Genomic DNA, 14,020 nt, shown 5'->3' with positions numbered 1-14,020 from the left:
AACGTTTCAGCTTTTAATTACTAATTGCATGAAAATAGGTTATAGTTTAATGCAATCTTGCGAAAAGCCTTAATTTTAAAAGAATATGTATATACATCAATAATACTGTTCTGTCTCCATAAATAAAAAAGATATTTTATTTTCTGTTTGATGTTTCGCGTTTTTTGCTAATTTTGTTTTAGCTCTCGTATTTTCATGCGATCACTAATAAAAAATTTAAGAAAGTGTTTTTTCCAAAAATTATATTTCTTAACCAACATATCAAAATGATAATAGAAATATAATTTGAATAAAAGAGAAAATTTTAACCGCTTCACAAGAATTTTACACTATGCACTCAGTTTCAGACAATAATGATAACACGAGTGAAATGCTTTATACTCAACAGCGCTTGAAAATCTAATCTCCAAAGACGATTTTTCAAGTTTCGTTTTATCCTGTTCCAGCCTTCGCACCGAAAAAAGTCCTTGATAGTATCTGCAACTCAAGCCATGGCTTCCACACGATAGCCAGAGACACTGCTAACTCAGCTATGGAGTCGGACCTTTTATATGCTTTAACACATTAAAAGTGTAATATTTTTCTTTCTTTTTTTTCTTTTTTCTAGAACCTGTATTTCACGTTCATTAAACAGCGAGAAATGAAACGTTTTCTTTGTGCAAGGATGAAGATGTATCATCCAGAGGTTTGTAAGGAAATAATTAAGGAAAGAAATAGAACAACATCTGAAGCTGATGCTGAAATGAAGGCTCCCATGTTTACTGTTGAGCCAACGTCTTTCACCTCTTGCTTTTGGTCATTGCATACATCACTGACTCTAAAGTCTCCAACAACTATTTCAAACGGAGTCGCAAAATTTCTGAAGATTCTCCAATTCACAACGATGAATGCAGAAGTTATGCAAGAATTTGTAATCAAGCTGTAGCGCACTTTTTGGCAGGTTTTGCAAACTGGATGGTTATTATATGCATTTATTTCCTGAATGGCGAAATTTCATCGCTGAACATGCATTGTAACACCGCACTGGGGCCAGAAAACAAAATCCAAATGAATGCAAGGAGAGATCGCCCCGGGGCGTGTTCCACACTATATGTCGAGGAGGCCTTTCTTTGAAATCACCACAGCCTTGTGCGATAAGCGCTTCACTTCTTCTGCAGGTGGGCGCTCACTGCGTTCTGAAGGAAATGAAAAAGATTAAAAAAAGAGTCAAAGTAGAGCTGTGCTTGGAATTAATGGGGTAATCACTTTGTCATACAGCTATTAAGGACCTTAAATACCTAAAGCCGTGTCGTACGTGAGCGACGGAAGCGACCGACAGCGAGTGACTTCTGTATACGCGATACTCCAGCGACAGGCAGCAGCACCGAGCGAAAAGTTCTGGTGTCCTGAACACGAGCGAACATACCCGCTACAAAATGGCTGCTTAGAGCCAACCACCTGTTTCTATAAAAGGGCGCCCCTAAACTGTAGAATACTTTAGCTGGAGAGTAAGACTAGAAAATTATGTTTACTTAAGAAAATAAAGCGAAAAGGAACACTGTGCATGAAATTTACAAAGGGAGGAACCTCCATGGAGAGTTTCATAAATATCATCAACTACGAAGATCACCAGACAAATTCTTCGAGTACACGTGAATGAGCAGAGGGGCATTTGACTATCTCATCAATAAATTAAATGCGAATGTATTTTACATGATCAAGAACTTTTAACAGCCAATAAATGCAAAAGAATGACTGACTACATGACTGACTACCCTAATTACATACGCAAACATACAGTTTGACGACCAAACTTCGGTGCCAGTTGTTGTGCAGTGGTAACGTTACAGAGCGTGAATACCCGTCATGTAATATACATGTATTTGATACCAAGTACAACTTAAGTTTTAACCAACTCAGTTACAATTCTCTATACTAGGTTTTATGTATACTGTTTACACTCCATCGCTAAGTATGTTTTTTAAGGACTTGTCAAAGAACTTTATCTTTAAGTGTATACACACGTATCCGAGTATACCACACACATTAAATTCCTAATAAATTACAATGAACCATGAAATTTTACAGATGTTTGATGTTACGAACGTAATTCATCAGCAGTCAGTGTTAAGGCTAAGCGTCTCAGTTAATCTAAATAGTCAGTAAAAGTAAAACATGAAAACATTTTTGAAAAGAAAGTCAAACGTTTTGTGTAATGATTTGTCCAAAAGTATGAAATAAAAAATATTAGGGAAACGTTTGGTGCACCTCATGTTCTTTATGATTTCAAACATCATTCAAAGGCATGTAGAACGTTTCTCTGATCTACTTACTTCTTCTACACAAATCATTTCATAAAATATTTGACCGATTTCTTTCATTTTTTATTTCAAGTTTTATTCAGAAAGCATGATCTTACTGACTTCTCGTTCCCTTTCCTAGCGTACTTGATTCGTAGGAAATCTTTCTGAAATTTAAATACCGCACCAATGTATCTTTTTATGTGCAAAATAGCTAGGCCTTGAACAGATCAGATTTTTGACACTTCATTTACATAGCTTGGCTGCAGCTTTTCGTGAAATATTTTAATTTTTCCTCAGCTTATTAATTAAGTTCTAGTTAATTACCTTGATTACTTTCAATCAGTTAAATATTTTCATTCATAACTAGACCTCACGCTGATCACTTTGATACCCCGTTCACCTGTTGTTCTCCCTTTCTTTGGCTATGAAAATCCGGGAAAAACCTCCTGGTCTAATTTATAGGGAATCTTGTTTTCCCTCTGCTCACGCGTTTACAAAACGTATCGAGTGTTAATCACACGATAAAATAGTCCTTTCTGCGTGCTGTCATTTCCAAAAATCCTCGGTCCCATATCTTGATACGACGATTTTTATGACCACTTGATTCCCGAAGCGCAGGAAAGGTTCGGCCGCGCTGCGAGCGACCAGTTTGCGGATATAACAACCAATATCTCAGGAATGAAGAGAGATATCATTCCGGTCTCAACTTTAAATACAATTTAGATATATTGGTTACATTTCATACGCAATAATTTATGGCCTTAAATGAATTAAACGGAAAGTCTACGCAATGTGAATTTACCTGTGCAAGTTGTTAAACATTTCGTGTAGCCATGTACTCGATTTCGTGCAGCACAGTAACTATGACGAATAACGAAAATAAATTCAGACCTTTATCGTTTAAAGATATCAAGCTATAAGATGCCGAATAATCAAGGTTTTTCACCAAATAGTTTTCTTAAAATCGGATGATAAGTATTTCATGGCTGCCGTCGCGTCCACTCCACTGCTTTGCCGAGAACGTAGCTGTCGCTCACTGTTGCGCGTGCTGCAGCGACAAGATTCAAACATATTTGAAATCAAACGTCGCCAGTTGCAGCGGAAGACAGGCAGTGACACAGATGTCGCCACGTAGGACTCTCTTCCATAACTATACCTGCGGTTGTGTTTTATCACCTGAAACTGTCGGGTGCTGTCGGTCGCTTCTGTCGCTTACGTAGGATGCGGCCTAAGTGTTCCACAGTAAGGTTTGTGCTTATCAAGGAAGATAGTCTACTTTGCTTCAGTGAAACAGTTCGGATGCTTTTCCACGTTTTTAACAGGAACACTAAGCCCCTTTGAAATAATTTTCCCCCTTCTCGCTAGAGATTCGAGTCCTCTATTGGGCATTGGTGTGTGTGTGTGTTGTTCTTAGCATAAGTCAGTTTAAGTAGTGTGTAAGTCTAAGTACAGATGACCTCAGCAGAAATTCACACACATTTGAACATTTTTTACAATAATTTTTTAATCGAAACTCAGGGAAAAAATAAGCAAAAAGGAACGAGAAAGTTTAATTTCCTAGTACTCGCTTACACAAAATGACATTTTTAACAATATTCAATGATATATGTTATGTGACGCCTGAATCCGTTTGTATTCTGCTTTTTCAGGCACTGTCCGGCAGGATACTTCTGTGTTCAAGTCGGCGAAAACCCTAACCATGGTTACACGAGTTTCGACAACTTCCTCTGGTCCATGCTCACAACATTTCAGCTCATTACACTGGACTACTGGGAGAATGTATATAATATGGTAAGGTAGACCAATATCATGTAAGACAGACATTCTAAAGAGTTAAGAAAGATGTTATTTAGTTAAGGCTTACTAAAGATTTTTGCTTACTACGGTGAATTATTATATTAATATCGATATAGCTGCAGTAGCAATAACGTTTTCATTACTATTTTACTTGAGAGTTAATGTTCTATTGATATTATAATTAGGTATTGACTAATTTAGGCCTATTTAGCATTGTTCTTTGTCGTATATCTTCGTGATGCAGCAGTTTGCAAAAATTGGTAATAAAAGGAAGAGAAGCTTATGGTTAACGTCCCCCGTCTGTTGCTTTACTAACCTGGTACTAAGCCTCGGCCACTATGGTCTCTCGTTGTTGATTGTCCTGATGTTAATTGGGTTCGACGCCTTCCGCAAAGTTGGGAGTCATCTTCCAGCGTCGCTCTTGAAAGTGTCACACTCGGTGCTCGGGTTGATCTGGAGTAGTGGCATGAATGTAGCTAGTTTTAATCCTTGAGTCCCAACGCTGTGGAAAAATATAAATTTAATTTTTTTGCATAATTAACCTTTATTGTCATAGTAAGTTCTTAATACTAGACGAAACTGGCAAAAAGTAAACAGACAATTGGTTTTAAGAATGCTGCAGCATTTTGGAATATAAATGGAAAATTCTTCACGAAATTAATCTTTATTATCGTACTAAGCAACGAACATAACATGAAAAATTGGCAAACGGAAACAATAGGTTGTGCTTCGGAGGTGGTTTCACTATCGGACAACTCAGGCATACAGAGTTAAACCACCTATACTTGAAGGCAAATTCGCATTTTTCGTAGACAAAATTCCACATCTCGAAACGTCCATAAACTCATCAAGTCAAAAACGAATTATAGACCAAAATAAGAAGCAAAAATGGATTTAAAATTTAATAAATTTTGTATCAGAACTAGGTTCTGCCCTAGTGGTTTCATTTCCATTATACTTATAAAAGCAATAGTACGAACTCAAATTTACGTTATATTAACTTAGATATATTTACTTTCACTACCAATAACCTCCTCAAATTAGACACTGTTAAAAGAACTGCATGTCAGACTCTCATACAATTACAGAGTATAATTTCCGCGTCGACTGTTGCTTCGAACGCTGTGACCGACTGCTATGATGCACTACGTGCAGTCTGCCGCTACAGGTCTCTGTCTTTCAAAAGCACCAATGGTTTCATGCGAAAGGCATTGATGCTTCCAAAAAAAATTACTGAAGTGGTTGTTTCAGGCAAAAATCATTGGGGCTAAGGAGGCACAGCCAAACGTGAGAAGTTGGTGAAAGTTGCACCGCAACCTGTTGCCAAGTTGAGTGAGAGTTTTTGTACGAGCGTTTACGACTTGTGCGTAACGGAACCAGGAAAGTGCCTGCTGCCTACTCACACTACGGGCCATTAAAATTGCTACACCAAGAATATGGCGTGCTACAGACGCGAAATTTAACCGACAGGAAGAAGATGCTGTGAAATGCAAATGATTAGCTTTTCAGAGCATTCACACAAGGTTGGCGCCGGTGGCGACACCTACAACGTACTGACGTGAACGTTTCCAACCGATATCTCATGCACAAACAGCAGTTGACCGGCGTTGCCTGGTGAAACGTTGTTGCGATGCCTCGTGTAAGGAGGAGAAATGTGAACTATCACGTTTCCAACTTTGATAAAGGTCAGATTGTAGCCTATCGCGATTGCGGTTTATCGTATCGAGATATTGCTGCTCGCGTTGGTCGAGATCCAATAACTGTTAGCAGAATATGGAATCGCTGGGTTCAGGAGGGTAATACGGAACGCCGTGCTGGATCCCAACGACCTCGTATCACTAGCAGTCGAGGTGACAGGCATCTTATCCGCATGGCTGTAACGGATCGTGCAGCTACGTCTCAATCCCTGAGTCAACAGATGGCGTCGTTTGCAAGACGACAACCACCTGCACGAACAGTTCGACGACGTTTGCAGCAGCATGAACTATCAGCTCGGAGACCATGGCTGCGGTTACCCTTGACGCTGCATCACAGACAGGAGCGCCTGCGATGGTGTACTCAACGACGAAACTGGGTGCACGAATGGCAGAACGTCATTTTTTTGAATGAATCTAGATTCTTTTTACAACATCATGATGGTCGCATCCGTGTTTGGCGACATCCCTGTGTACGCACATTTTAAGCGTGTATTCGTCGTCGCCAAACTGGCGTATCACCCGGCGTGATGGTATGGGGTGCCATTGGCTACACGTCACTGTCACCTCTTGTTCGCAATGACGGCACTCTGAACAGTGGACGTCACATTTCAGATGTGTTACGACCCGTGACTCTACCCTTAATTCGATCCCTGCGAAACCCTACATTTCAGCAGGATAATGCACGACCGCATATTGAAGTTCCTGTACTGGCCTTTCTGGGTACAGAAAATATTCGACTGTTTCCCTGGCCAGCACATTCTCCAGATCTCTCACCAACTGAAAACGTCTGGTCAATGGTGGCCGAGCAACTGACTTGTCACTACTCTTGATGAACTGTGGTATCGTGTTGAAGCTGCATGGGCAGTTCTGCCTGTACACGACATCCAAACTCTGTTTGACTCAATGCCCAGGAGTATCAAGGCCGCTATTACGGCCAGAGCTGGTTGTTGTGGGTACTGATCTCTCACGATCTATGCACCCAAATTGCGTGAAAATGTAATTACATGTCAGTTCTAGTATAATATATCTGTCCAATGAATACCCGTGTATTATCTGCATTTCTTCTTGGTGTAGCAATTTTAATGGCCAGTAGTGTAGAATACCCACATCTGTCATCAGTTACATTTGACCGCCCAGATGTTATGTTATTGAATCTGGCCCTATATAAAGTCGATCGCCGATTTATTATCGTGATCATTAAGAGAAGTCTGTTCTAGTTTATCGCTCGGTAGGTCAGAAAATTCGCAATAGGACTAGGTGAGTCGGGCCATCATGTTCCACAGCGTTAAGGGATAAACGGAATCTAGCTAAAGTGTTACATGGTGAAGCAGTCACATCAGCATGTTGTGAATATCTTCTTCACTGTCAGTCCCTGGTGAAATTCCACTACGTAGTTTGATTTTCATTGCAAATATATCGCTATAGCAAACTGATGCAGACGAACGTTGTCATATGGGTTTTTAAATCTCAAAGAGAGCGAGAATCTTCGAGTGAAACCTGTAAACACTGATCATGGACCTTTCGCTCCGTAATACGCGTAGATAATATAAACCGAAGTACATATGACTGCTGACTTCTATTCATAAAATACGAATCTTCGTTGTGCCACGTAAAATAATTATGAATTCGTTAAAAAGTTATTTACTGTTTTCTTTACCTATCTCAGCATTCCACGGCGTTCTGTACCATAATATTCGCGCGATGGCTGACGGGGGGCGACTGTAAATGAAAAATGCCTTTACGGTCGCCCCCATCAGTCACTCAGCCGAGTGTTGACTTAGTAGGTGTGTATAATACTAGGTGCGCTCATAAAGGTATCAATCTGTACCACATCATTCAAAAATACAGGGTGTTGCAACCTCCTGAGTTCGACATTTTACTAACCTTCGCCCACGATCATCGGTCGACGTCTGAGCTACTAGAACTGTCAATATGAAGAAGCTGTGCTTCACATATTAATGTTCCAATCTTCCATGCATTAAAACATAACTATCAGAATACGTATAGGAAGAGCGGTGGTTCATATCCCCATCTAACCATACAGATTTAGATTTTTCCAGTTTCTTTAAACTGAATAAGGTAAATGAAGTTACGCATTCAAACGGTTCACCACGGATTTCTTTCCCTATCCGAGATTGTCCTCCGTCTCTAATGACCTCGACATCGACATGTAACTGAGCACCGTGGGACTACACTGCTTATCATTATATCACTCCTGACGTCAAAATTATTTTTATTTCTAATATATTTTCATTGCTAGCTGCACGAAATAGCTAATTTCTTATTAATTCTGTATTTCAGTAAAACTTATTATTCTCAGGATAACTTTCAGTCTATTGGCAGTAAACAATAGTAAGTTTGCTTCTTACTCAAGAATTTGAAGGAATACTCATGATGTAAAACACATGAGAACCAGAAGAGGAAACTTTAAGTAAGCAAATTATTGTTTGTTTCAATGTCGATATAGCTATTTTTGAAAGCACTTGCCCCCCTTCTTTGTAAGAACCGTTTTACTTATTCCGAAAACTTTCTACTTTAAAAGCATTCGTACTCAAACTTCTCGTGTTCCAAAAAGTTACAATCTTAGATTCTGATTATTTTCTAAATTCGTTACTACAGATTTTCAGTTCTGGTTTATTTGATTACAAGAATTCCTACTTTTGTTAAAATAAAGAGTTAGTTTCTTAATTATTCGAATTACAAAATTTCTTTTCCTCTGAATTTTTAGCAGACTTTGGGAATCCCTTTGTAGCTTCAAATCAATGAACTAGAACCTATCATTTATGCTATATTTTAGTTACACGGATATTAGTTAAACAGTCTTACGTCACTGCGTTCTGTGTCCGTTCTTTTTAATTTTCATTATTTTTGTATTACTATCTAAAATATAATAAACCTATAGTTCACCAAAATGTAATTTATGATATTACTCACGTCAATAAATAGGCGTGGCGTGCGAGTACTCGGCGAGTCTCTGTATAGCTACCATAACATAAACATGTTATAAGTCAATCGGAGACTATCATTCATTTCATGAACATCATGTAATTTGCGTTTTGTGTTCTGCAGTCATTAGGTTAATATCATGGAGGCATTCCGCGTTTAGCTATCAAAATTTACAGTCTGTACCGTAAGCGTGTAAATTATAGTGTTAGTCTACCACCAGAGGGTGCTGGGATATCGTGCTTGTTAGTGTAATTTCCTAACTTGGTTCGAATATTTAGACTCCTGCTTGTTACAAAATTGATTCCAATCAGTAGCTACACATTAGTTTTGGATCTGTTCATCAAATTTCAACATTCTTTTCTAGTCCCACATTTCAAAAGTTTCTATTCTCTTCTTGTGTGAACTGCTTATTTTCCATGCTATACATCCACACAAAGCTACACTCCATACAAACATCTTCAGAAAAGACTTCCTAACACTTTAAACTGTATATTGGAAGTTATCAATTTACTGGGTTTTTTTCAGAAACGTGTTCCTTGCTATTTTAAACTGTGCACTCTATATCCTTTTTGCTTGTACCATCATAAGTTACTTTTCTGCCCAATTGGCAAAAAAAAAGTACACTACTGGGAAAAATTAGTACTCCCTTTTAGAGGTTTCCGATTCACTCAAGCTTTAATGTAGGAACGGTGCATATGGAGTATATGAAATGATTACATTTACAGATCAATAGCACAAGCGTTTCTGGGGTACCGCATGTTGATCAACCCATGGTGAAACACCCATATTAGTACACGGTGTAGTCTCCACGGGCGGCAATGCTGGCATCCAGTCGATAATGTACATGGCACATGGCAAATACTATCCTGAGATACGTTATTTCATCCCATCATATCCCACTCATCCTAGGCTGATGACAAATCCGGAGATTGTGTTGTCTGGGGAAGGGGCTGCACGTCTTGCAGAGTACGTTGAGATACGATCAGTGTTTGTAGGAACAACACATCATCTTCCTGTTGCAAGAACTCAAAAGAACGGATCTAATGACATTCTGCACGTACCGAGAGCTGGTTAGCGTTCCCTCCAAAAATACCACACGTGAACGAAGGTTGTAGCTTATCGCGTCGTAGGGCTTAAGATCTGGGGAAGAGGGGAGGACAATGTGCATCCGACGAACGCGCTCTACGAGACACCGCTCACCAGGTCTACGTCGTTCGTGCAAACGACCATCACTTGCGTGCAGTCAGAATGTAGTTTCATCGCTGACGATCACGGCGCGCCATTCCATCTTCCAAGCGATCCTCTGACGGCACCAATCGAGCCGTGCAAGTCGATGCTGTGGCCTGTGTGGAAGTGCGTGTCTCCGTAGTCCCACTGCTAGTAACCAGTTGGCAACAATGCGAACCTGTTTTTTGTGCTGTGATAGCTGTACGATCTGCCGTTGCTGCCTTTTCAGTATGACAATCCTGGAGGGTGTCTTAGTTGCGTGGACGTCCAGAACCTCGTCTACGGTTGTGGGAATGCTCTTGTGACCATGATACCAGCATTGTTGGAGAACGCAGCACGTCGTTTGTGTAACAATCTTCCGAAAGAACCATTCTGCCACTCGGATGGCCACAATATCACCCCTTTCAAACTCGCTCACTTGGCTGCAGGAAGCGGAAGTGCGTCTCCGTGGCATGCGGGATGGTTTCGCGCTTGCTTCACACATCTGCACCACACTGAACCTTCTGGCTGCGAGCATTCCGTTTTAAAGGGTAGACACAGTTGGGTAACTATGACACTAAGGTCTTTGTTGACGGAGGACGTTGAAACCGTTTCAGTATATCTACTATCCCTCAGGTGGCATCGGATCAAAATCGGCGTCGTCTTTCCAGGTGCGCTAACTTTTTTCCAGCAGTATATTATTTTTAGTGACTAATTTCCTAATCTCATTCCTCCATCATCGAATTGTTTAATGCAAATATATTGTATTACCGTTCTTTTACTTTTGTTGAACTTCTTCTCATAACCTCTCTTCAAAGACACTATCCAGTCCGGTCAACTGCTCTTCCAAGTCCTTTCTCGCCTATGACAGAGTTATAATGCCATTGACAAACCATGAACTTTTTATTTCTTCTCCCACAACTTCAGTTCTGTCTCCGAATTTCTCCTTGCTTTCCTTCACTGCTTTCCCAACTGAATAACATAGGGGAGTGTCTACAACGCTGTCTCAGTCCATTCTCAGCCCATTCTCATGCCTTCGTGTCCTTCGATTCTTGTAACTGCAGACTCGTTTCTGTACGAGTTTCAGATAATTTTTCACTTGCTGTGTTTTTCCTCCGCTACCTTGAGATTTAAAAAAAGCGTATTCCAGTCAACATTATTGAAAACTTTCTCTGAATTTACAAATGCTATGAATGTAGCCTTGCGTTTCTTCAGTCCATCTTCTGAGACAAACCTTAGGATCAGTACGGCGCCGCATGTTCCTGCATTTCTCCGGAAACCAAACTAATCTTCACCGAGGTCCGCTTCTACCAGTTTTTCTGTTCTTCTGTGTATTAGCCTGGCGCATAAGTTCGTAGCGTTTTTGTTTTGTATATTGGTACGCGGTTGGTATGGGTTTATTTATTTATTATCATTTTTATTCGGGGTTCACTGTTGCTATTCGAATTTACATACTGCCATTCGTAGATACTGAGTGGAGCTGTGGACGCTAGAATGCGGAATGCCAAGTGGAGAAATCGCAACACTGCCGACCTATTCTCTTGTTTGAGTTCAATAGAGGGGTGACAGCAGCGAAGGCAGGCAGAAACATTTTCGCTGTGTGTGAGGATATTTCCGGTAGACAGAGCATGGCAAGAAAAGGACTTTATCGTTTTAAGGAGGGTCATTTTGACAATAGTGACTCTTCACTTTCAGGAAGACTTCCGGGGTTTGATAAAGACCTTTTAAACGCATTAATACACAATGATCCACGTCAGTGTACCAGGGAACTGGCAAATGTGAAGAAAAGTGATCATTCTAACATCGTGTGACATTTGCATGCAATGGGGAATGTTCAAAAATTGGATGTATGGGTACGGCATGCTCTAAGCAAATATCATAGAAATCAGCTGGTCGCTATATGTCCATCTCTGCTTGCTCGTCATCAATTGGCTCGTGAACAACACCGACCATTACTGTCCCGCATCATTACTGGTGATGAGATATGGTGTCTTTATGCTAATGTATGGAAATGAAAGGAATGGTTGAGCCCAAAGAAAGCAGCAACTCCCCGTACGAAGAGACGCGCGCATCCACAAAAGAGAATGTTATGTATCGCAGAGAGAGTGTGGTGTGATACGAATTGCTTCTCCGAGGTCTGACCATCACTGCAGACATTAATTCTGAACAACTGAGTTGTCTTGCAGACGCTGTGCAAAAACAATGACCAGGGAGGCTACTCCAAGCTAACGCCAGCCCGCATCCTACTAGACTGACAAAAAACCGTATACAGGAGGTGAGTTGGGAAGTCATTCCGCACCCATCTTACTCACCTGATCTCAAATTTTCACCTTCTCCGCTCTGTCGAACAACCGTGAAGAAACTTCCTTCTCGGTGAAAATACTCTCGGAAGCTCGAGTTCTTCGCCTCAAAATCACATTTGTTTCCTGCAGTCGCGGAATAGAAAAGTTACCTGAGCGTTGACAGACTCTTGTAAATGGTTAAGGAGAATATATTCTTGATGACTACAGTTTCTGTTATGCTCATCTGCTGTGTTCATTGAACTTATGGAAAACGCTCCAAACTTATGCACCAACCTAATATAATTTGCGTCAGTATTTTGCAGCTAAGAAAAATGGCTTTGCCAATGCGTATCAGTATTTGATTCAGTAAACGTGAACGCCTATCTGTCTGCGACGACCTCGTGCGTGCAAAAACTAACTGCTCAAAGAAGTTAAGCTGCATTCGCGTGTATTTTCTTCCCGGGAGGCTCTTTCTATCTTATCCTTGGCTCCGTGCTATTATGTCTTCGTAAGACACAAGCCTACACACAGAAGTTTTTCCTTGTTTTCGCTGCTGGAATTGTAACATATAGTCCAAGAATGGGCGTCTGCACTGAGGTAGAGAGAGAGTATAAGGCACAACTCCTAATCGTGTTTCAGCGTAGACGGCCGGACGCGTAATACCCGGAAAGTCCCAGCACAGCGAATCACATCTCGCGTTATTGCGCTGTTCATAGCGGTAGCTAGGTCTACAAGAAACATAAAGCTTTCCGGCTTCTCTTTATTGCCTTCTCAGAGCCTACAGGCTATTACGCATCTAAATAAGGTGCGGTCCAAGATACACAGGTAGCGTTCGTCATGTGATTCGAGAAAATAAAAAAAAAAGCAGTGCTGAATAGTTTCTTCTCATAACGCTTTCAATGCTGGAATTTCCTGTGCGTACAGGAATCGAGGTGCGCTAGATGTCTGAGAATTATAACACCATGTCAGTGGGAAGTTACTAACCATTCCACGAACTATCACGGGAGGTTTGCGCCTTCTTTAGCTTAGCATCGTGTGCGTGATACGTCCTGGATTAATGTTGTCGCCGGTGTAATGTCGGGCCGTAGGGGGGAGGATTTAATGAGAAGACCCTACGTCGAATTTAGCCCTCGTACAGTTTCCCGCTGATGCACTAACGTGAATGAAACACTGTAGTTCAACTCTACGTGATATTTAAGGTCCTCGGTGACAAGCCCTGTTTGACAAAAATCACCAAAAAGGATAATTTTTTATTTGTTAAGAGACGTACCTTTCTTAAAAAATTACTAACTGATTACATGACGTTCCCTGTCACTAATTCATCCCTTCCATATTGTGGAGACAGAAAAGGATTTTAAAAGTCTGCAATGTGAAAATAAAAGTCGTTTATCCACGCGTTTTAAAAGTTCACTGAAGTGACAAAAGTCATGGCATACCTCCTCATATCGTGTCGGACCTTATTTTGCCCGGCGTAGTGCAGCAACTCTGCGTCGTATGGAATCAACACGTCTTTATAAGTCCCCTGCCGAAACATTGAGCCATGCTGCCGTTATAGCCGTCCATAATTGCGCAGGTGCCGCCTGTGCACGATTTTATGTACGAACTGACCTCTCCATTTTGTCCCATAAATGGTCGATGGGGGGTCATGTCGGGCGATCTGGGTGACCAGTTCATTCACCCGAACTTTCAAGAATGTTCTTCAGTCTAATTTCGAACAGTTGTGGCCCAGTGATAGGGCACATTTTCATCCATAAAAATTCCGTCGTTGTTTGGGAACAGTGGTCTCCAAGTGGCCGAACTTCACCATTTA

At 40.8% G+C, this 14,020-nt stretch overlaps 1 protein-coding gene across 1 annotated transcript in view; it reads left to right on the top strand.

Moving 5' to 3' along the window:
• The window catches only part of LOC126273220 (sodium channel protein 60E-like), a 295,045-nt gene that overhangs the window by 34,141 nt on the left and 246,884 nt on the right, over nt 1-14,020 (top strand). The window contains exon 5 of the mRNA XM_049976764.1: nt 3,932-4,073. Coding sequence (XP_049832721.1) covers nt 3,932-4,073 — 142 coding nt within the window. The remainder of the gene's footprint in view (nt 1-3,931; nt 4,074-14,020) is intronic.

This window comes from Schistocerca gregaria, chromosome 5 (genome assembly GCF_023897955.1).
Source record: "Schistocerca gregaria isolate iqSchGreg1 chromosome 5, iqSchGreg1.2, whole genome shotgun sequence".
In the NCBI taxonomy this organism is placed as follows: Eukaryota; Metazoa; Arthropoda; class Insecta; order Orthoptera; family Acrididae; genus Schistocerca; species Schistocerca gregaria.
Note: the sequence above shows the minus strand (reverse complement) of the source record. Positions and strands in the feature narration are given on the sequence as shown.